Raw genomic sequence first — 27,134 nt, 5'->3', positions numbered from 1 at the left:
CTTAGAGATATTTCTTTAGGAGCAGAGTTACAGCCACTTGCCTCTTCCCCTCAGCATGTCTTACCCGGAATTCCTCTTTAATCTGGCTTGAATTTGTCTGTGGATCCACTTTGTTCATGTCATAATACAGAGACCTGACTTGGGAAGCGGGGATAGAGGTGTCTCCACAGAGACAGGCTTCCAGGATGGCATCGTGGATAAACACATACTGCTCCTGATGAAGCAGATGGGACTAGTTAGTGAGAGAGAAAACACGGTAACTGGGACATGTAGAGAACGAGGGAAGACAGCCCCACGTGGCCAAGAAAACAGGACAGTGTTCTGACGGAGAAAAACCCAGTGTGGGGACCTGACTGGCATGGCAGGAGAGGGGGGTTCCTCACATGGACAGCTGGCACGTTGCTGAATGACCATGCTGACAGTTTAATGGGCAGAAGGGACAAACTGGCTCAAAGCACAAGTGTCATATGGACTAATGAAAACCAATCAGACTGATGAACACTAAAGCAAGCACTGAGATGCTGGAGTAACCGTGGGCCAAACACTTCTGTAATTCTGACCTCATGAGTTTGAAACTCAGTATTTCAGATGAGGAAATGAGCAGAACCTTATCTAGCTATAACAAAAAGAGAATTTGCTAACCAATTAATAATGCAAAGAAGGTCCAGGGAAACTTGACATTGCTGTGGAAAAAACAACAACAAAGAAATAGTTCTGAGTACTCAGAACTACTTATTTTGAAACATTAGTTAACATATTAATTCCGAAAGTCCTTATGTATTCGAGAAGAGCTCCTGTTTGTATGCATAAGTCCGCAGTTTAAAAATAGGTCCTTTAATTCAGAATTGGCATGGACTTTCCCTACAACTGATTCCTAAAGTTTTACCATATTTATTATTTTTAATTACATGAGATGCAAAGGAGTCTCTTTACTTTTTATTGTAATTTCTGTAAATAACCAGGACCCTTAATTCTCAAAACAGCCCGCTGCTATTAAACATTACCTAAAAAAAAGAAGATCAAGAAGTGAGAAAGCGGATGAGGCAACATTTGATCAACTGGAAAGTACATTAAAAATATGGTATTATTATCTTTAAAACAAAGAATCCCTATTTTAAAGAAAAAAGGGCCATGAATGTAGCATTTATAATTTCTGCTACTTTTTTCCTTATGTTAGCTAAAAAAATAAAAAAGAAATGAGGCTTCCCAATGGCTTGTGCAAACTGTATGCACAATCAAAATGCAGTGAATTCTTTTTTGTTGTTTTGCTGCATGAATCACTTTCCAGGTGGCAAGTATAATGCTTGCTTAAAACAATCAAATTTTAGTAAAAACATGAATTTCCTAGGAGCAGGAATGTAATACTTTTCCTCAAAAGCTTAAATTCCCGATACGTCTTGAATTCCCATTGACAGAAATACTAGTGGGTACAGAGGGCTTCTACAAAATGGGCAAATCCCCACAATGCCAGGCCACTGGGCAGAATTTTTAGGGACCAGAAGAACAAAATGTACAAAGACTGTCCTTGAATCACTTGGCAAATGCCTGGCTATTCTCAGGAGTAGTCCTGCTCTGGTTCCCAGCTAGTTTAAATGATGTGATAAAAAGAAATGGTATTGGAAACCCGAAGCCTTAATATAGAGACTCTCTACTGGGCTCCTGGACACTGAGCCACACATTTATTGAGGTTTATGGCTGCCGACTCCGTTACCCAGGAGACCAGCGGCCTTTCTCCTTTGTTTATGAAAGAAAAAACAAACAAAAACAAAAACAAAAAAAAAAAAAAAAGGAAGAGGGAGGAAGGAAAGAGAGGCTGCTAGTATACCACTTTTTCTTCTGCGGAGTTTGGGGAGATACAGTGTTTTCCCACCCTTGGCTCTGGCTGTGGCAATGAAGAGGGGCCCCGGGGACCAGGCGGAGACTGATGGGGCCGCCAGGAAGCACAGTACCTCCGTCTGCACCATGTTCACTCGCCGGGACCGCAGCTCCCTGACACAGTTGTAGATGTCCACCACCCCTTCCCTTTCCGCCATGTCCAACATGATGTCGATAACGATGAAACAGCCAGTCCTCCCGGCACCAGCACTGAATGGAGACAGATGTCTGTTAGAGGAGGAGAAAGGACCTCTATCCTGCTGCTTCTTCATAAAAAAAATTATTTATGGTGAAATTCACACTGAGCCATTTAAAGTATGTGATTCAGTGGTATTTCGCACCCACAATGTTGTGCAACCAGCACCTCTGTTGCGTTCCAAAGCATTGTCACCACGCAAAGGAGACCCGCACCCACTGCCCAGTGTCCCTTCCAGAGGCTCTCAGAACGCTCCTTACCTGCAGTGCACCACCAACGGGCCTGCATTAGGCGGGCTCTTGGATTTGACCTGGCGGACGAACCCCAGCAACCCTGTGGCGTGGTAAGGCACCCCGTGATCGGGCCAGCCGGTGAAGTGAAACTGCCTGATCTCCCGGATCTCGTGAACGCCCCTCTGCCAGCAGCCGTCAGCACGCGCGGGAAGAGAACAAAGGAAATACGGGATGAGCAACAAGGAGAGCACTAAGTGCCCTCCGCAGGCAGTAGGCCTCAAAATGGAAACTGAATTGCTAGGAAGGTCATTCTTCAATTTCACACAGTTTGAAGATCTTATCATAGGCAGGAAGGTATCTGTAGGGTGAAAGGTGCTGTGATGTTTGGGGAAAATGCTAATTGACAGGTGCAATTCCCACGAATGAATGGATCCTTTGATTCCTAGAAATTCCTTTCTAAAAAGTAGTCTCAGTACACAGTTTGTGCGTCACTTAGATCCTACTGTATGAGGTGTGAGTTCACAGAGAAAGGGGCACAGAATGGGGATCCGAGGAACTAAACAGCATCTGTGTGATCAGATCAGCTGCCATGATGCGAGAACCTTGCTCTCTCTCTCCCGTATTCTAGTTCCTTTGTCCCGCCCTCTTGAGCAGTGTACGTCACGTGGATGCACAGAGAACATCACTGGAAGAATGAATGACAACTACTTTCCAACTACATAGGCCAGAGAACTAATTTTTGTTTGCAACTCATTTTGTTAGACTCTCTCTCTCTCTCTCTCTCTCTCTTTAAAAGAATTTTTAACTTGATTTTACAGAGAGAGAACAGAGTGGAGGTAGCAAGAAGTATCAAATCATATTTGTATCACTCTAGTTGTTCATTGCTTGCTTGTTGTATGTGCCTTGGCCAGGCAACCAGGGTTTCAAACCGGCAACCTCAGTGTTTCAGGTTGACGCTCTATCTACTGTGCCATCTCAGGCCAGGCAGATTTCTCTTTTCAATCTGGGTAAACATTTAATCTGTTCATCCATTCACCGACCATCTGAGTGAATGCAACACTTCCTTCAGGCATGATTCCAGGTGCTGGGGCCACAGAGATATTCAGACAGTGCCTCGTGTCTTCAAGAGGTTGTCTCAGTTGGCTTGTGGAAACAAGGCAGGTAAATAAACACCATGGAATCAAATTTTGCTAGAATTCTATGTTGGCTTAGTAAGTTGAAGTGGGAGAGTTACCTGCCTTTAGAGTGAAAGGGGTTCAGAAGGAAAGGACGTTAAGGTTCTGCTATTAAAAAATTTACTCTTGTTTTGAGAATAATTATGTTGATTTATATCCATCAATTTTTTTTTTTTCTAACTATGAGTCTATGTATTAAGACTGTGTCTTAAAGCCAAAGTCTGGGCCTGACCTGTGGTGACGCAGTGGATCAAGTGTTGACTTGGAATGCTGAGGTCGCCGGTTCAAAACCCTGGGCTTGCCTGGTCAAGGCACATGTGGGAGTTGATGCTTCCTGCTCGTCCCCCCTTTCTCTCTCTCTCTATCTCTCCCTCTATCTCTCTCTGTCTCTCTTCTCTAAAATGAATAAACAAACAAACAAAAAAAGCCAAATTCTGTTTTGAAAGCAAAAAATTTCTTCCAGAATCAAGGCTGGATATAAATTTGATATCAAACTTAACTATCTCCTTTCTCTCATTTGATAACTCTTTACTGAATAGTATTTCTGCATTAGTCCCTGGGTTTAGTTTTATTTATATTAATATTAAATACCCACTGACCCTATCACACTCAGCATCAGGCATTGTTCATACATACTTAGTGAGCAAAGAAGAAAATAAAAGTTTTATGTGCTTTGAAAGACTGGAAGAGGGCCAACAATGATAGATTTTAAGATAAGACTTGTTTGCTCTAAGTGTATTAATATGTCTTAGTTGAATCACCCACAAATGTTGAAGCTTTATTACTCTTTGAAAATGTTATTCTTTAATGGAGTTTAAGCATTAAGGAATGAAGCTATTAGGGAATCACAAATGAAAATCAACACTGTTATCTGCTAAATATGCTCTGTGACCCCAAAGTAACACTACTAGGTGGTTAGGAGCCCAAATTTCTTATCACTGACACCATGGCCACATGTGGCCAGTCCCAAAGGCTCCATCAGAAGACCATAGGCTCAGCTGGGTCACCCTCTAAACCCCTAGAGAGCTTCACTGGTTGGGCCAGTGGTGGTCCCACACAGGGGGGTCTCACACAGGGGGGTCCCACACAGTGGAGAAGCCTAGCATACATATTTATTTATTCCAAAGACCATCAAAGGGCATTTTCCCTATATACTATTTTTATTTTTTAAATTTTAATTTTTGAGAACTTCCTCTTCTAGCTTTGCTAGATTTCAGCTCCCACATCCCCAAGTCCCAAACTCCATCCATCATGAGTTGGGCACCAACTGATCTCTTTAAGACTCACTTTTCAAGCAAGATAAATGTCAGTTTCTGGGATGCATAAAACCCTTTCCCAAAATAACCTCCATCCTCTTATATGCTCAAGATTAGCAAAGGATATTGCTTTTGAGCCAACTCATTTTGGGAGAAAAAAAAAGTGATAGATGTGATTAGTGATCACAGCACAAATACTTCCCAAGTTGATATATATATATATATATATATATATATATATATAATATATATATTTGTTTATTTTTCATTATAACAAGTATTTTTTTTTTTGTATTTTTCTGAAGCTGGAAACGGGGAGAGACAGTCAGACAGACTCCCGCATGCGCCCGACCGGGATCCACCTGGCACGCCCACCAGGGGGCGACACTCTGCCCACCAGGGGGCGATGCTCTGCCCCTCCAGGGCGTCGCTCTGCCACGACCAGAGCCACTCTAGCGCCTGGGGCAGAGGCCAAGGAGCCATCCCCAGCACCTGGGCCATCTTTGCTCCAATGGAGCCTTGGCTGCGGGAGGGGAAGAGAGAGACAGAGAGAAAGAGGGGGGGGGTGTGGAGAAGCAAATGGGTGCCTCTCCTATGTGCCCTGGCCGGGAATCGAACCCGGGTCCCCCGCACATCAGGCCGACGCTCTACCGCTGAGCCAACCGGCCAGGGCAACAAGTATTAATGCAATATAAAAAAGTGATATTCAGTTCATTTTCCCTTTTAACTTAATGAGAAAGAAGAACCTAAGACATACAATAGCGCCTAGTGCCAAGTGTATACTTAATAAATATCTGTAGAATGAATGAATCGCTAAGTGCATGCTTTGTCTTTGAGATAGCAGGTTCATAATTCCCACTGCCTTCTCTGAGTCCCAGACACCTTTGAGGTAGAGAGAATTTGGTGGCCACTGTCAACTTCCTTTCCGCCAGGATAGACAAGGGTAGATTCACCGGACAGCCTATATCCATGGAGACTTTTGAGCTATGTTCCTCCTGACACGGTAGGCGCTACACCTCATTTGATATCTCTTTAGGTTTGAATCATCAGCTACACCAGGAAGGAAAGATAACAATGCCATGCAAAACAGAACTTCATCAGTTTCAAATTGCAACTTGCCTGTCTCCTTTACAGAGTGGAGTCTAAATGCATTTTTCACCTTGGGTCCCCTTGATGCAACCTACTCTCAGAATTTAAAAAATATTACAACAGTAGAGCATATACTCTCGACTGTGTCCTCTCCTCTTCTAATGAGAAAGGTTAAATCGACAAGAAGTGCTTCATGGAAGTGCTAATGATTTGTTTTCTTTAAAGATCCCAACTACCCAGTTAGAAATCACTAACATGTCATTTAGATTGTCCCCAAGTGCCTGCAGGAGCTCCCCGTCCTTCCCTTGCACCACTTCTGTGCTAGCTGTGTGCTGACTAAAATAACTGGGCATTTCTAAAACATTTCTGTGCAACTGCAAAGAAACAAACAGAGCCTGTCTCTAACATCAGACGTGCACTTTTAGCTTCTGAGAGACTGACTACTGTTCAAAGAACTCCATGTTGAAGAGATGGCTTCTGAATAATTTTATTTTTTTTTTAAAGAAAAATATTGAGGGTCTTTCATTGCTGTTTCAATGCAGTTATTCATGAGTGCTCTTGCCAACAGCCATACAGAAATCCTGCATATATATTCCCCCCCATCCTGCCTAAGAAGGAAAAAAGACTGACATCAAAGTGTGAGGTTCAGAACTTGAAGAACCGAGTCAACTAGAACTCTACATTCTTTGAAGTCCCCAAGCCTTCTGCCTGATTATTAAAAATGACAGGCTGAGAAGAAAGGTAGTATGAAAAGCAGATTAAAATAACGTCTCTGCAGCCTTGTCTTTCTAGGACAAATATGGATTTGAAACTCAAGATAGGTAGTTCAAAACAAAAGGGTAAATTAGCCAATAAGCAGATGCTGTAATTTCCTTGGTTCCCTGAAGCTGGGCCTTCCAACCCCAAAGCACACTTAGAGGCAGAGCGAACACAAAGGAGAGAAAAAGGCCAAAGCCGGCTGCCCAGCAGTCCACTGACCTCCCAGGGCCTCCAAGGGAGACGTCTGCTACAATTAAGCGAACAGATTCACAACAAAATGGTCACGACCAGTGTAACAGTGCCGGGCTCAGTTCTGGAGAATCAGCTCCTGACGGAAAAGCCTGTGGACCTCAGACACAAAATCATGTGTCCCCTTCATCGAAGGCAAGACGAGCACTGGGAGGCAGAGTGTCGCTCCACCACATCACCTTCACTGTCCCCACAGCCTACCTGTGACACTGCTCTGGACGGACTGCAGTTTGCTTCACTTCCGGCCCCTCCCTATGTCAGCAGAGAGAGGTGGGGGGGATAAGGAAATTCCCTGTTACGTCCTCCAGTGCCTCCCGGAGAAGAAGCCCCATCCGTGCATACGGGATGAGGCAGAGGAGACCAAAACAGAGCACTCACCACCGACACAGCAAGAACAAAGGGCTGAAACCAGCATGGGAGTGAGTATGAATGGAAGCGCTGGTTCCTGCAAGAGTATCTTATGTTTCCAGGTAAGGCACTTCCACCTGGAAAATCCATCAGTCCCTATGAAACCAGCGGCCTGAACAGCCTCAGGAGGTAGGGGGGTTCCAGGGGGAGTTAGGACCTGGGTCTCAACACTGATACTAACTCACTGCTAGGAAACCCACATGGATGTACGACATGAAGGCATTTTATCAAACTGTAAACAAAGAGAGAGAGAGAGACGGACTAAACAATATCAATCAGGTTAAATAGAAAAAGGAAAGAGGCAGGCATTACTCTTTGGTTTAGTGGCAAAATATAGACTCTTATGAAATGGAAATGATTTGCTTCAAAGATGAAACCGAGCTGTTAACAGAATCAGAGGATGAGATGCAATCTTGAGAAATTCCTAGATAGAGCCTGTCTGCATTCAAGTGTGACCATGTAGAAATTATTCTAGTAAGTTAATGATGCTAGTACCACTAATGACTGACCATGGCTTTTCAAAGTCCACAGTGTGAAGACTTACCTTTTCAACAGCAAATGTTCTTATCACATATTCTGCCAGTAGTTCTGTTTCTATTAGGGTAACTTTAATGTCTTTATATATCTCAGTGTCGTCTGGCCAGTATTTGCAGCATTTGACCTTTAAAAAACACAAAGCACATAAAGAGTTTAGGGTTTTTCTTTTTTTAGTTCCTCAAATGATGGGTCAGAGTATGATTTATAGGATAAAATTTACACACAGAAACAGAAGTTAAACTGTACACTACAGAACAAGGTTTATTTTTTAAAAATCATATGTGCTTTTCTTTTGTCCCCAGAAGAAAGACAAAATTTGAGTTATGGGTGGAGTAAGCCTAGGAAAATGGTCTAAAGTTAAGAAATTGTACCTATACTGCAACTATTCCAGTTCACCATTCATTTCCTGTTATCTCTGCTTAGGGAATGGCCTGGAAAAATAAACTGTAAAAGGTAGTTTGCAATATTTTAGCTCCTCTGAATTTTAAATCCCTTCTAGTTTCAGGAATCAAGTGAACAATTTTGAGAAGGAGTGAGCAGGAAATCAAAACCAACAGTAAGATTGGAGATTTTCTTTTTCTGAAAAAGGAAGTAGCTATGTGGTTTTCCCAAATTATAATTACGGAGTCATTTTAATTTAAGTAAAGTCAACATACAAAACTTGGCAAAATATGACAGTCTTTCCATATTACTGGAAGCCTCTAATCGAAGGGTTTTTCAGGTGGAAGAAATTTGTTAGACTTGGCCTCTTCTAGTAAAAAAAAAATTTTTTTTTTTGTCCTGTAGCTCTTGCAGACTTCAGCAAAAGCTTGGGAGGGAGGAAGAGCAGGAGGAGGCTGGGCGGGGCCAGGGAGCTGTCCTCAGGCCTCTCTCCTCTCTGTCCTGAAGTCCAGGCAACTTTATCCGCTCCTGCCAACACTTCTTCATGGATAAACCTCTACCCCTGGCCCTGTTTCTCCAAGTGCTGAATTTGATGACTAACTTCTTCTGTAGGCTTCTCCCTCGGAGTTCCTGCCAGCAGGCAGCACGCCTAAAAGAGAATCCTTTGTCCCACATCGACTACTTTCCTCTTCATTCTTTATGTTAACGACGGTACAATTCCCCGTTACCCAGGCACAAAATCAGTGATTCCGCTCTAAAACCCAACCAGCTGCTAAGTGTAAGACGTTTTAAAATATCGCTCAAATTAGTTTTCTAACTTTTTATTCCCTTTGTCACAATCTTAGTTCACGCTCTGCTAACTTCCTGCATGAACAATCTATTCACACCACTACCAGAAAAGCTCTTCCAAAGGGGAATGCTAACGGCATTTACTTGCTCTGCTCAATGAGCTTCTATTTTCATCTGTTGCTCATGAAATTAAATAGAAATTACAGTTGCTCCAGCATGAAAGAATCTTTTTTATTTGGCCACAACTACCATTTTTATCCTTATCTTTTACTACTCTCCTTTTTATCCGCCTCTGTTCAAAGACAAGTGGTTTTGCATGAGCCCCGAACAGCCCTCATGATCCAGATAATCCCGACTCCTACTCACACTGTTTAGAATGTTCTCCTCACACCCATACATTTCCAACTAAAAATCCTATCCTTTTTCACAGTATGTCTCAGATGCCACACTCGTTCAAAGTCTTTCCTTTATAGATGTGAGTTTTTTTCTTTTCAATCCTCTGATGAAATGTGTGTGTTTTGCTAGGATGCTTGATGCATGCTTATACCTGCGAGCATGCAATTGTATTGCTTATTTCTGCAAATCCTGCAACATCCATCATTATGTCCCATACACATTAAATATGAAATAGATACATGTAGAACTGAATTGTATGGCGAAAATCATAGCGTCAGTATAGAAAGGAAAATCTCAGATTAGGAAAGTTCACAAAAAGAAATATGAACCGAGGTGATCTTTCCCAGAATGCCTAGCACCTTGGTCCTCTAATGCTTCCAGGGCGGTACTGGCTGACCATTGTCTTACCTGCTTCCCTATGAAAGTGTCTGGCAGCTGATTCAGTGAGCTTTTAGGTGAGTCTTACTATTGTTACTTGGCAGAACGTCAGCCAGACACACCAGTAGTTGCAGATATAGTGCAGCATAAGACAAAGATGGTCCCTGCCCTGGACAAATTTTTAGTTTCCATTGGGATTCATTGTTTTTTCCATGAGAATATTATCTGTGACTTTACAAAGTATAAATACTTATACATGTTATGGTTTATCCATAATATCTCAAAGATTTACACCTTGGATCTAAACTAGTCCAAAATAAGAGAGAGTTATCATTTCTCCAGTTCCTTTCCTGGATTCATAGCAAATCAGTCAGAGCACATATATTTGTGAAGACGTCTAACTTGATAGCAACCCTAATTTCATAATTGAATGTCTAATTACTTTCACAATGCTAATTAAAAATGATGCTTCTATGGTCCTCTATATTGGGGGACTTGTTTTTACCTTCTTGTGAATTTAATTATGCAAGCAGAGTGTAGTGCAGGGGTTGGGAACCTATGGCTTGCGAGCCAGATGTGGCTCTTTTGATGGCTGCATCTGGCTCGCAGACAGATCTTTAATAAAAAAATAATAATTTAAAAAATATAAAACATTCTCATATATTCATTTCCTACCGCTCATGTTCATGGTTGTGGGTGGCTGGAGCCAATCACAGCTGTCCTCCGGGACAACACCCAAATTTTTAGTGGATAATGTGTAACGTACACAGGTCGTTGTATGGCTCTCATGGTATTACATTTTAAAATATGTGGCGTTCATGGCTCTCTCAGCCAAAAAGGTTCCCGACCCCCGGTGTAGTGGATAGATATAAAAATTACAAATAAAGCATAGATGTGCACTTCTAAAATTAAACAATTTTTGATGGAATGAATATACATTTCAAAAACCCTCAACACACCCACCCACACCTGCAACCTATGATATACTAGGTGTAACTTATCTAACAAAAGTACTTTATTAGGGTACAACTGATATAGGGCATATATCACTTTCTTACCCGCTACCCCAATTCTCAGTAAATATGTGTGGCGTTTCAAAGGCTTGGAGTCAGGAAAAGCCAAAGCCCCTGCAATGTATGTAAGGCTGAGTTCTCTTTGAGGCTGTTCTTCCAATTTCCTTGAGTGATCTCAGGTTCCCTGTTAAATCTGCTTCTCCTGCGCCCTCCTCAGTCAGATGCGGCCGGGCGCCCCCTCCCGTCCGTGGCTGGAAGCGGCTGCGCTAGCCGAGGTTGCCACGCCCCTGAGACACAGGTGCCTCTGCTCTCTCAACAAAGAGAGTGAACTAAGAAAAGAAACCCAATCTGCTCCAAAACGCTCGGTAAGACGTTAACTCCGCGCCTCCCAGTTGCCTAAAATGAGTGGTGATTAGAGGAAGGAAGCCTTGGGGTTGCTTCCTTCCAGAACATGTTTATGGACCGAGCCTTCGCCTGTGCGGGCGGGCCCAGGAAAGGCGGACGGGCCATTTCCAGTCTCGCCCTCCCCCTCTCATCTCCCGGAACATCCTGAATGGTTTGCCACATCTGTTTTTGGCCTACTAAAAACTTTTCTAAATTGGGTTCCTTTTAGCATCTTTTGTTTTAACCGCTTGGATTTGTGTCAAGTTATTATTTTTGCTTTAAAAAAAAAAAGAAAAAAAAAAGAGAAAAGAGGAGGGGGAGGAGGAGGAGGAGGAGAAATGCATGCTTCTTTCTGGATGCAGATTCTCCATGCCTAGGAGTTTGGGGCTTGAGTTGCCTCCTGGCTTCCAGGTCTACATACAGAGATGTTAAGACCAGTGCTTTCATGGTTCATAAACAAACCAGACACTCTTCCCTTCTGCTGGTGGCCAGGTCTGGCCGCTTTCTGCAGCCCAGTGCTACCTGCAGATCTAGTAGAGGCTGTGCCTCCTGCACAGTCTAATCCTAAGGCGACAGCTTTTGTCCCAGGAAGGGAGGTCCTGACCAGGTTCAGTACCTGGGAGCCCCGTGCTGGTTCCATTGGGCCATCAGTCGGGCTCCTGCTGTGAGCCCCGCTGTGTGCCCTGAGAGTGTGCCTGCAGGGTGGGGTGGTGCGCTCCCTGCTTCCAAAGGGGGGTCATTGTTGGCTTTAGAATTCACAAACATGAGACAGTACAGAAAGCAGAATAACTCCAGAATTTCTAACTGCCTGAAAAAGATTCTTTTTTTTTTTTTTCTTCCTGAAGCTGGAAACGGAGAGAGACAGTCAGACAGACTCCCGCATGCACCCCACCGGGATCCACCCGGCACGCCCACCAGGGGCGACGCTCTGCCCACCAGGGGGCGATGCTCTGCCCCTCCGGGGGTCACTCTGCCGTGACCAGAGCCACTCTAGCGCCTGGGGCAGAGGCCAAGGAGCCATCCCCAGCGCCCGGGCCATCTTTGCTCCAATGGAGCCGTGGCTGCAGGAGGGGAAGAGAGAGACAGAGAGGAAGGAGGGGGGGGTGGAGAAGCAAATGGGCGCTTCTCCTATGTGCCCTGGCTGGGAATCGAACCCGGGTCCCCCGCACGCCAGGCTGACGCTCTACCGCTGAGCCAACCGGCCAGGGCCTCTGAAAAAGATTCTTTGAGGGGGATCATTCTGACTGCAGCCCAGATGAGCCCACATACAATAAAGCCAAGGAGCCCCGCTAGCTGGGGCTGCGGCTCCCCAGGCTGACAGCTCATCATTGAACTCAGGGCGGCCCGGAATCTCGTGGTTGTCAAACTTGGCAGGCAGCAGAGTCCCCCACAGGGCTCGTGTGGCCACCCCAGCGCCCGCCCCAGGGGCTTCTAATTCCTGAGGTCTGAGGCTGTGGGTCCCAGCATTTGCATTTGAACCCAGCTGCCAGGTTACTCTGCTGGCCTTTGGGCCACACTTTGAGTAGTAACGATATATACGACAAAACTTGACTGCAAAGTCTAGTTCTCCTTAAGGCTGATGTGAGCTTGGGTAAGCCACTCAAGTTTGCTTATAGTTCTTCATCTGTAAAGAGGGGGCTGATTTTAGTTCCTATCTCAAGGTGATCTAAGATGAAGTCAGGGGTTACCAAATTCTGCATATTAGAATATTTTGGGGGGGTATTAAATTCCAAAGCTCAGAACCAAGTACATCATATTTTCTGGGGTGAGGCAGAGGTAGCCATAGTTTCTTGTAGCGCCCAGGCCACCCCTGAGGACAGGTGAGTTTGGGAACCACTGTATTAAATCATGTAACACAATTCAATCATCTGCCTCCGTGTGGGCTTATGGTAAGTGCTCACAAAGTGGAAATTCTTATTTTTATTAAGTGATCATTGTGGGATCTGGACTCTAGGTGACTGCAGGACTTCTGAGGGCAAGGGGCCCACTAAGGGGGAGCAGAGTGAGGCAGGGCTTTCTGGAGAAGAGGGAGGGTAACTGAGCATCGCTGGCTGTGCATGGTTTTGGGGAGGACACGGTAAAAACAAAACAAAGGGGACTCCAGCACTTCCTTTAAACCTCTTTCCTACAACCTTATTCCAGGGACCGAGAAGACTCAAGAGCAGGGGTCCCCAAACTTTTTACACAGGGGTCCAGTTCACTGTCCCTCAGACCATTGGAGGGCCGCCACATACAGTGCTCCTCTCACTGACCACCAATGAAAGAGGTGCTCCTTCTGGAAGTGCTGCAGGGGGCCGGATAAATGGCCTCAGGTGGCTACATGGGGCCCGCGGGCCGTAGTTTGGGGATGCCTGCTCAAGAGAGTGGTCAGCAGGCCACTCTCCACGAGGGTGGTTTGATGAGCCGCCAGCAGAACTTGGGAAACGGTGTCTGTGATGTGTGGGGAGGAGAGTCGTATTAAATGAAGCTGTGAGGCATCACAGAGACCACCAGTTTCCAAACACTCATTTTCAGGATCATTCCAAATGCCATAGACAAGCCTTTCATGCTTGGATTTCACTGTTTGGATCCACTGCATTCTCACAACTAGGGCCTCCGTTCCTGGCTCAGGGAGGGCTAGTAACTGGCCTGAGAGCGGAGAGCTGGCCCGGGCTGCTTACCACCCTCTTCTCCCTTCCATTTCCTCTGTCCTAAAATGAAGACACAAAGGACAGGCCCAGGGAGGCCAGCGACCTGCTTCAGGAAATGAGCTAGATGGTGCGGACGGAGGGGCGGCAGACCCAGGCTGGGCTCCAGGCACTGGGCACTTAGTGAGGAGGGAACTCAAGGCCTGTTATCCTTTCTTTAGTCTTCCCAGGTCCATCTTCAGAACAGCTGCCCAGTAGGAAGACTGGAAATGACTTTCCCTTGCCCTTCTGGGGGTGAGAGCCAGCGTGCGAGTGGAGGGGCAAGGGGAATAGAGGCACACTCTGAAACTGTCACTCCTTTTGGCCATCGATCACAAGTCACTATGTGTCTGCTGGTGCCTCCAGGCCATCATCCAGCAGCTCCAGGGAGGAGCCTGGGGTGGCTGTGAAGGTCTGTTTACAGGCAGAGGTCCAAGGATTAAGGAATCCATGATCACCAACAATGAAACTGCAGAAAAGGAACTTAAAAATAAAATTCCTTTTACAATTACAACAACGAAAATAAAATACCTAGGAATAAACTTAACAAAGGATGTGAAGGACCTATATACTGAACTACAAAGCATTATTAAAAGAAATTGAAAAAGACACAATGAAGTGGAAAATATTCCATGTTCATGTATTGGAAGAATCAATGTAGTTAAAATGGCCATATTACCCAAAGCAATATACAGATTTAATGCAATCCCCATTAAAATCTCCAATCTCATTTTTTAAAGGAATAGAACAAAAACTCACCAGGTTTGTATGGGACTTTATAGTCTTATAACACCCTAAATAGCCAAAACAATCCTGAGAAAAGAGAATGAAGCCAGAGGCATCACACTACCTGACTTCAAATTATACTATAGAGCCCCGATAATCAAAACAGCTTGGTATTGACAGAAAATAGACACTAAGGGGGAGCAGAGTGTTCATAGACCAATGAAACAGAATCAAGAGCCCAGAAATAAAACCACATATATTTAGACAAATAACCTTTAACAAGGGAGCCCAAAACACACAATGGAGAAAAGAAAATCTCTTCAATAAACAGTGCTGGGAAAATTGGAAAGCCACATATAAAAGAATAAAATTTGACTACAGTTTGTCCTCTGGCACAAAAATTAATTCAAAATGGATCAAACCCTAAATGTAAGATCTGAAATATTGATAATAATAAATTACAAAGAAGAAAACATAGGTACTAAATTTATGAACCTAGGTTGTAGAGAACTATTTATGAATTTGACCCCAAAGGCAAAGGAATTAAAGGCAAAAATAAATGAATGGGACTCTATAAAACTAAAAAGCTTCTGCAGAGCAGAAAAAACTGACAACAAAACAAAAAAGCAGCCAACCAAATGGGAGATGATATTCACAAACAACAGCTCTGATAAGGGGTTAATATCCAAAATATATAAAATATTCACAAAGCTCAGCAAGAAACAAGTAAACAATACAATAAAAAATGGGGAGAGGACCTGAATAGACACTTTTCCCAAGAAGACATACAAACGGCCAACTAATATGTGAAAAAATGTTCATCTTCGCTAACTATGAGAGAAATGCAAATCAAAACTATAATGAGATACCACATCTTAGATTGGCTGTTATCAACAGGACAGGTGATAACAAGTGTTGAAGAGGCTGTGGAAAAAAAAGAAACCCTCATTCACTGCTGGTGGGAACTGTAAACTGGTACAGTTGTGAAGGAAGACAATATGGTGGTTCCTCAAAAAATTAAGAATAAAATGAACATATAACTCAGCAATCCCTTTACTAGGTATCCAAAAAACTTGGAAACATTCATACGCAAAAACACATGCAACCCCATGTTCATTGCAGCATTACTCATGGTGGCCAAGACATGGAATAGGGGATTGAATAGAGAAGATGTGGTACATATGTATGTATACACAATGGAATACCATGCAGCCATAAGAGATGATGACATACTGCCATTCATGACAACATGGATGGACCTGAGTGAAATAAGTACATCAGAAAAAAACTAAGAACTACATGGTTCCACACAGAGGTGGGATATAAAACTGAGAGACATGGACATAGATAAAAGTGAAGTGGTTACCAGGAAAGGGATAAGGGGGGACAGATATATGGTGACGGAAACGAGTGGACTCTGGGTGATGAGCACGGAAAACACTCAACAGTTCCGATGCCGGGGAGATGTTCACCTGAAACCCATTACTCACAGTGATCAATGCCACCCTATTAAATTCAACATCTGAATTAAAAAAAGAAACCCCTGGTTGAGAAGGATTAAGGAACTGAATATTAGCTCTTCAGTTGGGCCCACCAAGTGTAATCTAACAAGTGTTATTTTAAAGGGGTAGAGAGAGGGGAGAAACAAAGTCACTGTGGGGAGTTCTGATTCCTCAAGGGGCTTTCAACAATCTCTCTCTTTTTCACTTTCTTTCCGTCTCTCTCTCCCTCCCCTAAAAAGAGACATCCAAAAAAAAAATGACTACAGTTCTATTAATAGAAGTGTTGAGGGCCAGCTGAGCACAGCTTTGATGGTGACACCCGATAGCAAGAGCAAAAGGGCCGCTGGCCCCAAGGTGAAGTCACCGAGGCCTGGCGAGCAGCTGCAGGTAAGGTTTCCAGAGAACAAATTCCTTGTATTCGAATTCTTTTTTTTTTACAGTGCTCTCACAGCAATAAAAACATTCACTTATGTAAATACCCTGAAAATACATGTGGCTTTGGTCTCTGTGTGAAGAGGATGGAAATGCATTTGCTCTTTTTCTTTTTTATATTCTTGCTAACTTGTGACTTATACCCCAGCCTCAGTTTTGTCACTCATAATATGGGGTGATAGCATTGATTTCGAAGGGAAGTTGTGGAAATGAAGTAATATATGGAAAGACTCTCTGTAAGTACCTGGCTTACAATGCCCAGCTCCTCCCTCTCAGGCCCGTTTCATTTAGCCCTGGGCACTATCCTTGAAGCCTATTTCAAATCTGACACAAAATCAAGAGCTTCTGAAGGTCTGCGTAGTTTGAATTTGGGAAAATCACTGTGCAGCCTGAGTGAGCCCAGCGTTCACACCCGGGGCTCTTGCCTGAAGTCCCTCCCACATGGCCTCTGGTTTTCTATCTGGTCTTCCAGTTGCATCTATTTGTTAATATTGTTCATTGATGGACATAGAACACTTACAATACACACAAGGTCACATCCATTATCTATAATAGTTGTTTTCATCAGCTGTCAGGAAACATGTGGCCTGATACCTCTTGTGGAATTTACTCGTCATCTTACAGACCACCCAAGAAATTGATCCTGTTATTCTTCTCTCTTACCTCAGTGGATGAAAGGCTCCTGCCCAGCTAAGTCATAAAGCACCAGCATTTTGAGGAAACACATTCATCCGGATTGCCTGCTTCTCACCTTACTCAATAGATTTGGCTTTGACCTTTAACCATCCCCCAAATATAAGTCCTCTTGCCAAAGAGGGGAGATTTGCCAACTACTGAGAACAAAGAAAAGTATGTCACATTTTAAAGATTATTCTGAAAGAGTTTTGGAAATCTTTTGTGCAATGACAGATTAATACACACACACACACACACACAATCAATATAAGTCCTAATATTATCTGACTACATGCCACGTCACACTAATTTTGTGGAGGGCAATAGTATCACTCCTATTTATAAAGACATAATCAGAAGCTGGCAGAGGCTAAGAGACAGGACTGGAAGAGCTCAAGGATTAACGTAAGGACTGTGCTGTGGCAGAGTCTGTATTTGAGCTCAGTGCATGGTGTCCAAGCTGTCCACCGGTCATTCAGACCACGAGGGGGCCCATGTGAGTAGGACTCAGCTTAGGCATTGCTTGGGTCCAGAGAGGAATGAGTTATGGTTCTAATACTCCTGAAGAGGCAGATGTATAAACCACAAACCTACCTCTGGGAAGAACAAGAGGCGAGCTTAGTGGTCAGAAACACATTCCCTAGAGCCACAATGGCTGGGTTCAGAGTTTGGCCCCTTTGATTAGCTGTGTGACCTTGGGCATGTTCCTTAACCTCTCTGTGGCTCAATTTTTCCTTTTGTGGCATGGGGATCATATAGAGCAGCGGTTCTCAACCTGTGGGTTGCGACCTCAGCGGGGTCACCTAAAGCCATCGGAAAATACATAATGCATATCAGGTATTTACATTCTGAATCATAACTGTAGCAAAATTACAGTTATAAAGTAGCCACCAAAATTATTTTTTGGTTTGGGGTCACCGCAACATGAGGAACTGTATTGCGGGGTCATGGCATTAGAAAGGTTGAGAACCACTGATATAGAGCTATGAAGATGAACTAAATTCTTATTTGTTAAGACCGTACGTAGAACATGCTTGGCATAAGTATGTTTGCTAAAATTAACAAAATGAAAACTTGTGTTGGAAGTCAGAAGAACATTAATTCTAAGGGAAGAGCTTCAAAGCTTCACCAGAGAGACTGTGCTATAGATGAGGCCATAAAAACAGTGTGGGTCTCCATGAGTAGGAAGAGGGGAGGCATTCTCCACGGAGGAAGCTGCAGAGGGCATACAGGGAAGGCTGAGTGGCCCTGGTCCCTGCTGGGTGGGGCTGGAAGGACAGGCCCTCCTAGGAGCAGGAGAGACAGGCCCCTTTCCTGATCTCCAGAAGCTTTGGTACCATCCTGGATGAACGCCTTTGGTGTTATGTTATAAAATAACAGGTACTGGGATAGAAAGTGTATAGAAGAAGTGGCAAATGCAGGAAATGCGTTTCTGCAGGACCAGCATTTTTAAAGGGTGTGAGTGCACGTAGTCGCCGGAACCACCTTGGGGGCTGCAGCTGGGCCACTGTCCTGCCAGGACGGCTGCTCCGTGCCATGTGTGGGTAGGATGCTGAAATACATGTGTGGCCGGGGCCACGGGGAGCCAGGAGCACTGGACCGCCCAGGGACGCTGAGGAACCAGCTGCTACGCAGACAGCTGTCATCTGTTGCCAGCAGAAGGAAAACGGGGTGACACCAGAAAAGGTACTCTTCGAGGTTCCTAGTGCTGTGAACTCAGGGGCTGGGCCTTCTCCCAGGTCGCCTGGACGTGACCTCTCAGACTGTTACAGACTCGGAAACATTCCTGAAACACACTGCTCCCCACACACACACGTGCACGCACGTACACACGTACACACATACTCTTCTCGTCAGAGGGATGACATTTTATTTTTAAGGACCACTGAGAAAGATTTTTCCAACTTCTCTTAAAAACCAACCTGTGCCGATGCAGCCTGGTCTAATGGACAGAGGACTGTGAGCACGTGGAGGGCTTAGGGCTGCATTACAGTCTAGTCACGTGACCTTCTGCAAGTCACAGAACATCCTAGTCCTCAGCCCCCCCCCCCTTTTCTTTCAAAAGAGGGTTAGTAGACCACTTGGCTGTCAAAATTATTGCAAGTCTGGGAATGATCTGACTGCATAACTCTAGACCAGGGGTCCCCAAACTTTTTACACAGGGGGCCGGTTCACTGTCCCTCAGACCGTTGGAGGGCCACCACATACAGTGCTCCTCTCCCTGACCACCAATGAAAGAGGTGCCCCTTCCGGAAGTGCGGCGGGGGCCGGATACATGGCGTCAGGGGGCCGCAGTTTGGGGACGCCTGCTCTAGAATGAGGTTCTTTGGAAATCATATAGCATAATGGTTGGGAGTGGGGTGCTGGAGCCCCAGTCCTGAGGTTGACATTTATTAGCTGCACGATCTTGGACCAGATTCTTAACCTCTGAAAGCTTCTGTTTATTATCTGGGAAACTGGGGTAACAATAATGCCTCCATGGCAGAGGCACTGTGAGAGTCTGAAGACCCACCACATCAGTGAAGATGTGGACAACGTCCTCTGTTCCTGGTAGCTACCATGGGTGCCTTCTTACCCCTGTGTCAGCACCTCTACCATGAAGAAGGGAACAGTTCACAGGATGGAGCTCCAGACATCCTTTTTTTTTTTTTTTTTTTTTTTTTTTATTTTTCTGAAGCTGGAAATGGGGAGAGACAGTCTGACAGACTCCCGCATGCGCCCGACCGGGATCCACCTGGCACACCCACCAGGGGCGACGCTCTGCCCACCAGGGGGCGATGCTCTGCCCCTCCGGGGCATTGCTCTGCCGCGACCAGAGCCACTCTAGAACCTGGGGCAGCAGCCAAGGAGCCATCCCAAGCGCCCGGGCCATCTTTGCTCCAATGGAGCCTTGGCTGCGGGAGGGGAAGAGAGAGACAGAGAGGAAGGAGGAGGGGTGGAGAAGCAAATGGGCGCTTCTCCTATGTGCCCTGGCTGGGAATCGAACCCGGGTCCCCCGCACGCCAGGCCGACACTCTGCCGCTGAGCCAAATGGCCAGGGCCGCTCCAGACATTCTTTTTATATAAATCCTCACACTTTATGATCGCTACCAGGATTAGGAAGACAATTGAGTTTAATTTCAGAAACACTAATGTGGATTAAATCCCCCTGAGAGAGTCTGAGGTGCATGCCATCCGAGTCATCTCTTTGGGGAGGTACATGGCTCTAGGGGTTAAGGAAGCGCAGAGATGAGCTAACCAGAGGCACAGGCACCCCCAGGCGCCACATCCTCACCTCTTCCAGTGCCCTCTTCTTTGCGTTATCGCAGGAATGGCCAACTAGAGCAGAAGACTGAAGAACAGCTCACCTGCCGAGCGTCTTGTGAGCTGTCCTAAGTACGTGAGGTCTGTGATTCAACCACTCGAATGGATTAAAAGTCCTACAAATGCATTCTTGATTTTGAACTCTCTACCCTACAATATCAGAAAAGAATCTTATCTTTTGTGAGATGAGGAATGTAACACTTTTTCTGCAACAAAGAATTCTCTGTTCATCTGGAATTTAAGTGATAAGGGTTCTGTTTCTACTTCATAGTAGACAGTCTGGTTTTGAAGTATCTATTTCTCCCTTACTCTTCATACTTCCTGTGGGCAGTGCTCTCCACCACCTGTCACAGGTCTCCCCTAGCTTCTCCTGGGCAGACTTGGCTGCTTTTTTTTTTTTTTTTTTTTTTCCATTTTTCTGAAGCTGGAAACAGGGAGAGACAGTCAGACAGACTCCCGCATGCCATCCTGGGCATCGCCATGTTGCGACCAGAGCCACTCTAGCGCCTGAGGCAGAGGCCACAGAGCCATCCCCAGCGCCCGGGCCATCTTTGCTCCAATGGAGCCTTGGCTGCGGGAGGGGAAGAGAGAGACAGAGAGGAAAGCGCGGCAGAGGGGTGGAGAAGCAAATGGGCGCTTCTCCTGTGTGCCCTGGCCAGGAATCGAACCCGGGTCCTCCGCACGCTAGGCCGATGCTCTCTGCTTTTGAGTAACTCCCAGCAGGTAATTCCAGTGACCTCCTTGGTAGCTGGCTCACTTGTTACTATACTCACTATTGGCCATGTGACCAGTCCACTTCTGTAATCCAGCAGCACCCCCACAATTTCCAAATCATGTTACCCAAATGCATATTCCTTGATCCTGAGTTTCACAGGAGAAGGAAGCAATTTACATGACACCGTCTTGTCAGGTGCACAGGGGGCTCTCTAATTGTATTCTACATCGGAGCAGTATTCACAGCTGCCCCACGTTGTCATCGCTGTAAACTGGGTTCCAGAAAACGGGCAGCAGTGTGAGCCGTGGGACGTTGTCCTACTCTGGTCCTAAGCTGACAGAAGATCCTTCCAGAGAAAATGCTGCAAGGCATTGATTTCATTTGTCTGTTAGCTACTGAACTGAATTCTCCTTTACTTAAACTCCTTACTTAGTCAAACTACAGATGCTGATGTCCTGCCACTTGGCTACTCGGAAAGGAGTTACGGTCAGACTATAAAACCCACTTGCTGGGTTATTCTGCCTCCCTGGCCCTCTTCTGTGGGGAAGCTCCTAGCATTTCCACACAGATCTGCTTAGCCAGATAACCTCCAGTCTCTGGGGAGAGGCGGAGCAGGGCTCAGACGATGAAGTGAGCAGATGTGGAAAGCAGAGAAGGGAAAATAGAATTCTGCACACAAGATAGGACATCATTTACTGTTTTCCAGCAAATTATCCAAGAACAGGAGATACCTGTAGCGTGCAAAGTGGGGAAGAAACTCCCAATATTCAAGAGCTTATGTGAGCAGAACAGAGGAGGAGGCGCTGCTGCCGCTTTGAGATGACCCCACACTGCAGCCACCTGCACTTCCAAGCAGTTACCACTGGGACCGGGGCTTTGCTATAAAAGTTCTCAGGCTTTGGTGCATTGTCCCAGGCGCACCTATCCATTTGCTACACATTCAGGCTCCCTACCCTTTTAAATTGCTGGAAAGAGTGGTAACAGAAGTTTTCCGTGTATGACATATCTAAGCTATTTTCCACAAGTTCAGACGTTCCTTTGTAATTTATTCTGCCAACTCTTAAAAAGCATTCTTTGAATACTCTACTACTTTCTATGTGTCCAGTCTTCTGGGACTCACAGATGAAATACCCTAGTCTTTACTCTTAGAGGCCTGTTGTCTGGAGGGGTGGGCAACAGTACCCAAGGGTATTTGGTTCCTTCTTGTATATAATTGCATGGCAGACCTCTGCATTTGGGTTGTAAATGTCCTGTAGGCCAGTGGTCCCCAACCTTTTTTGGGCCACGGACTTGTTTAATGTCAGAAAATATTTTCACGGACCGGCCTTCAGGGTGGGATAGATAAATGTATCACGTGACCGAGACAAGCGTCAAGAGTGAGTCTTAGACGGATGTAACAGAGGGAATCTGGTCATTTTTAAAAAATAAAACATCATTCAGACTTAAATATAAATAAAATGGAAATAATGTAAGTTATTTATTCTTTCTCTGTGGACTGGTATCAAATGGCCCACAGACCGGTACTGGTCCGTGGCCCAGGGGTTGGGGACAACTGCTGTAGGCAAAGGATCCTCTCTTCTGTTTTTCTGGCCTTCAACAGCAGGAAGCCGAGAGGCCACCTGATAACTAGTTAACTAGTTTCCTGTGGGCCACCTGATAACTAGTTCACTAGTTTCCTGTGTATCAGAAGAGCCACAAGAGAGATGAACAGCCCTCTAACACTGACAACGGCAGAGAAACAGGAGGTGTGAGAAAAAGAGAGGAGACTGATCCCGGCCTCTCCCCAGGAAATTCATTAATTCACTGGGACAACTCATGCAGAATTCAGAAGAAAAGGGACAGTAGTCTGCGCAAAGCAAATGGCACTCTGCTGTTCCCAACGAGGGAAAGAGCATTTCTAAAACTGCGCGAAGGTGTGTGAGCGAGGAGCGTGAAGGTGTGTGTGACATGTACACATTTGGCAAGAACCTTTTATCGGGTACAGGGAATGTGGAAGTGGAAAGGAACCTCGCTTGTTTACATGGTTACAGGGTTATCCACGTAAGGAAAGGTGAGGGAGGGAGTAGCTAGCCTTACAAAACGCACGGATGTGTACACACACACACACACACACACACACACACACACCATTTATCTGCAGGGGCACTGTAAGAATCAAGTGGAAAGAAGCTGGGATTAGCATTACAGATATAAAATTCTATATAAGGAACCTCATTAAGCTTTAAAATGTTATACTTAGTAATTAATTTACAATAATAAGCCTTCAGTAAGACTGAAGAATAAAGTTGTGTGGTTTTCTCCTGGCTTTATTCTGAGAGTATTTATTTCCCTTTAGTCTCACTTTTTTTTTTTGGTGACAGAGACAGATAGAAGGACAGATGGGGCAAATAGACAGGAAGGGAGAGAGATGAGAAGCATAAATTCTTTGTTGCGGTACCTTAGTTGTTCATTGATTGCTTTCTCATATGTGCCTTGACCAGGGGGCCACAGCTGACTGAGTGACCCCTTGCTTGAGCCAGCGACCATGGGCTCAAGCTGGTGAACCTTGCTCAAACCAGATGAGCCCGCGCTCAAGCTGATGACCTTGGGGTTTTGAATCTGGGTCTTTTACAGCCCAGACCAAAGCTCTATCCATTGTGCCACCACCTGGCCAGGCTAGTCTCACATTTTTCAAAATCACCACCCACTTTGGTAGTCAGTGAAATGCTTCCTAGTTAAATGAATTTGTTCTACAATTGCATCTGTTTTGGCATGCCCTTTATACCACAGTTGACCTTTCAATTAAACAGATTTGCACTCCAAATTGTACTGATGGACATTAAGTGATGATGATGACTACTGACTTTTTGGGGGGAGGGGTGAAAGAACTATTTCTGCGCACAGGGAGATCATCTAGATGCAAGGGTCACAACTGCAGTTACACAGAACATCGACGTCCTTGTGACGTGACTGCGGGAGTTCTCCAGAGGAACCCTGCTCTCCCCACAGGCCCCTCCCTGCAGCAGGCCGGAAACAGCTGTGCTACTGCTGACTCTCGGGTCCAGAAACAGAAATCTGCTTGGAAGGTGTGGCTGTGCCAGCCGATAAACCAGGGAATCGTTGTAAGCAATTTGGAGTACTTTTGAAAGGAAGGTATTTTCTCAAAATTGTAATTAACTGTAGTCAGATTAGCTCATTGTCAAAGGAAGGGCTACACATCATTGACTGAGCATCTTCTACGGTCTGTATAAATGAAATACGGATAGAATGCCAACAGAATTCATCTTGTTGGTACCTAATCGTGCACACTAATATTTTGCTCTAGATTTTCTACAAAATTTGCATACAGTAGCGCAGAAGAGACAGAAGTGGACGGCCACCTCCTACAGAAGGTGCACGCACGTCTTCTTACTGACTCGTTCCCTTTGGAAAACCCAGACTCCGTACTTTTTCCCGCAGCTGGTATCCAGAGCGGTCACAGGGAGTGCCAGGAGGCTCCGCTGGCCACGCGTAGCCAGACACGCCAGGGCTGCGGACGCACAGCCAGAATGGAAACAACAAGTGCAAAACTTCTTCACATGAACTTGGAATTTTCGAGTTCATTCATCCAATTCCGCTCCATTTGGGGGATGCGTAAGCTAAGGCTCAGAGGTGACCGTTTGCTTAGAACTGCGCACACTCAGCCCTGGTTGGGGATGCCTGTCCACAGCAGAGTCGGCTCCGTGACTGCTCTGGCTCCTGGTCGTCCCAGGGTCCCGTGCACCCAGATCCCGCTGCCATCAGCAGGCCTTGCTCACGTCTCCCCTGTTCTCACCCTCTGTCCGAGAGAACAGCAGGCCACGCCTGCTCCAGGCTGACCCCTCCCGTGTGTTACTGACGCCCCCCTGGCAGAGCCACTTCCCGGTCTCTCAGCCCACGGCCTGGCTTGACCTTCACCAGGAACACGGAGGTCATCACGGGCAGGGGCCAGTGCAAGTCTGTTGTTTGCCTTTTGATTACGTTTATCTAACGGCATGTTCATCTCTCTCTGTTCTCCAGGCTCAGAAAAGATGTCCCTTCCTGGGTCTCGTGCCCCTGGCCCCTGCCCTCCTGCCTCCCGGGGAAGCACACTCCCTCTGGGGTTGCTTCCCAGTGTCCCACCCTCTCCCTTCCTCCTGATTCTTTCTGTAACACATAACATTTTCAAAAGCCTTCCACCTTTAACTCTCCTTAGATCGTGGGCGCTGGCCGGGTGACTCAGGGACGCGTTGTCCCGGCACACTGAGGTGGTGGGTTCGACACGAGAAGCAATCAGTGAGGGCACAACTACGTAGAACAGCTGAGTGGAACCGGGAATTGATGCTTTTCTGTCTCTCCCTTCCGCTCTCCTCCCTCTCTCTCTCTAATCAATGGGAAAATAGAATAAAATAAAATATCCTTCGATTGTCAAGACTTCTCTGTTTCTCTCTCTTCCTCTCTCAACTAAGCTTCTGACAAATTCAAACTCCATCTACACATCTGTACTGTCTACACTCGCCTTGAGCCGCAAACTGCCTTCAGTCCTCACCCTCTGTAGTGAATGCACGTTGGTTTCTGGTCTCTCTGCTTCACTTCATCATTCATCCTTCCTAATATATCCTAAACTTCCTTGGGGGAATTAACTGCTTCCCCAAGGGGTGGCTTGTCAATCAGGATCCTGGACAGGAAGGGGCAAGCACAGGAACCAACCCGAGGAGTCGGATACTCTGTCCTTGTTCCCTGACTCCTGAGCACGGGGCGAACAGCCGGGCGCTGCTGGTGCGTATCCGCTCCGCACCAGCACCGTGAGCAGACAGTCTGGCAGCGAGGCCCCTCCGCCCAGGGGCCCTCTGCACTCGGCGCCTGTCCCCTGTCTGTGGTAAGCCTTATTCTTCACACCAACACGCTAAGCTCCTCATTGTCTTCTGATCAATTTCCCTGTGACTTAAATTAGTCTGAGTCGGTTTCTGTAGCCAACAAAGAACTCGGGTAGATCATTCCTCTGGAACTACTGAGGCAAAAGCTTACCGGTGACCTTTTCTATGTAAAATCCAATGACTATTAAGATTAGGTTAGATCAGCAACACTAATTAGAACATATGATCCGCTCCCTCAGTGCCTACTACTACAACAAACACACCATCCACCTCCTGCATCTGCCTTTGCTTACTCCTGGGAGGGGAAGGCATTTCACACCCCACTGGTAAGGCCTGCGCCCCCCTCCACACCCCACCCCCACCCCCACCCCCACCCGGCCACGCCAGGCCACTCCTCCTTCCCCAGCCTGCCATTCACTCTCACTGATCTGCCCCTGCGCCCATAGTGGGGGTTATCTCATTCTTACCATTTAAAGTTTTCTCTTGCCCTGGCCGGTTGGCTCAGTGGCAGAGTGTCGGCCTGGCATGCAGGAGTCCCGGGTTCGATTCCCGGCCAGGGCACACAGGAGAAGCGCCCATCTGCTTCTCCACCCCTCCCCCTCTCCTTCCTCTCTGTCTCTCTCTTCCCCTCCCGCAGCCAAGGCTCCATTGGAGCAAAAGTTTGCCCGGGCGCTGAGGGTGGCTCTGTGGCCTCTGCTTCAGGCGCTAGAGTGGCTCTGATTGTGGCAGAGCGACGCCCCGGATGGGCAGAGCACCGCCCCCTGGTGGGCGTGCCGGGTGGATCCCGGTCGGGCGCATGCGGGAGTCTGTCTGACTGCCTCCCCGTTTCCAACTTCAAAAAAAACCCAAAAAAGCCCTGGCCGGTTGGCTCAGCGGTAGAGCGTCGGCCTAGCGTGCGGAGGACCCGGGTTCGATTCCCGGCCAGGGCACACAGGAGAAGTGCCCATTTGCTTCTCCACCCCTCCGCTGCGCCTTCCTCTCTGTCTCTCTCCTCCCCTCCCGCAGCCAAGGCTCCATTGGAGCAAAGATGGCCCGGGCGCTGGGGATGGCTCTGTGGCCTCTGCCTCAAGCGCTAGAGTGGCTCTGGTCGCAACATGGCGACGCCCAGGATGGGCAGAGCATCGCCCCCTGGTGGGCAGAGCGT

General features: G+C 46.2%; 1 protein-coding gene and 1 non-coding gene across 5 annotated transcripts in view; both read right to left on the bottom strand.

The window, feature by feature from the left end:
- Window positions 1-27,134, bottom strand: part of PTPRM (protein tyrosine phosphatase receptor type M) — an 893,280-nt gene that overhangs the window by 30,211 nt on the left and 835,935 nt on the right. For all 4 annotated transcript variants that reach the window (XM_066353181.1, XM_066353183.1, XM_066353180.1 and 1 more), the window contains 4 exons: window positions 7,785-7,901; window positions 2,332-2,486; window positions 1,950-2,085; window positions 65-214 (listed from right to left, as the gene is read on the bottom strand). In XM_066353181.1, coding sequence (XP_066209278.1) covers window positions 65-214; window positions 1,950-2,085; window positions 2,332-2,486; window positions 7,785-7,901 — 558 coding nt within the window. The remainder of the gene's footprint in view (window positions 1-64; window positions 215-1,949; window positions 2,086-2,331; window positions 2,487-7,784; window positions 7,902-27,134) is intronic.
- TRNAI-GAU (transfer RNA isoleucine (anticodon GAU)) lies at window positions 5,333-5,408 on the bottom strand. Its single transcript has one exon. It is a non-coding gene; the product is annotated as a tRNA-Ile (tRNA).

Source organism: Saccopteryx leptura, chromosome 11 (assembly GCF_036850995.1).
Source record: "Saccopteryx leptura isolate mSacLep1 chromosome 11, mSacLep1_pri_phased_curated, whole genome shotgun sequence".
Classification (NCBI taxonomy): Eukaryota; Metazoa; Chordata; class Mammalia; order Chiroptera; family Emballonuridae; genus Saccopteryx; species Saccopteryx leptura.
The sequence above is the reverse complement of the archived record's forward strand: the minus strand, read 5'-3'. Positions and strand labels throughout refer to the sequence as shown.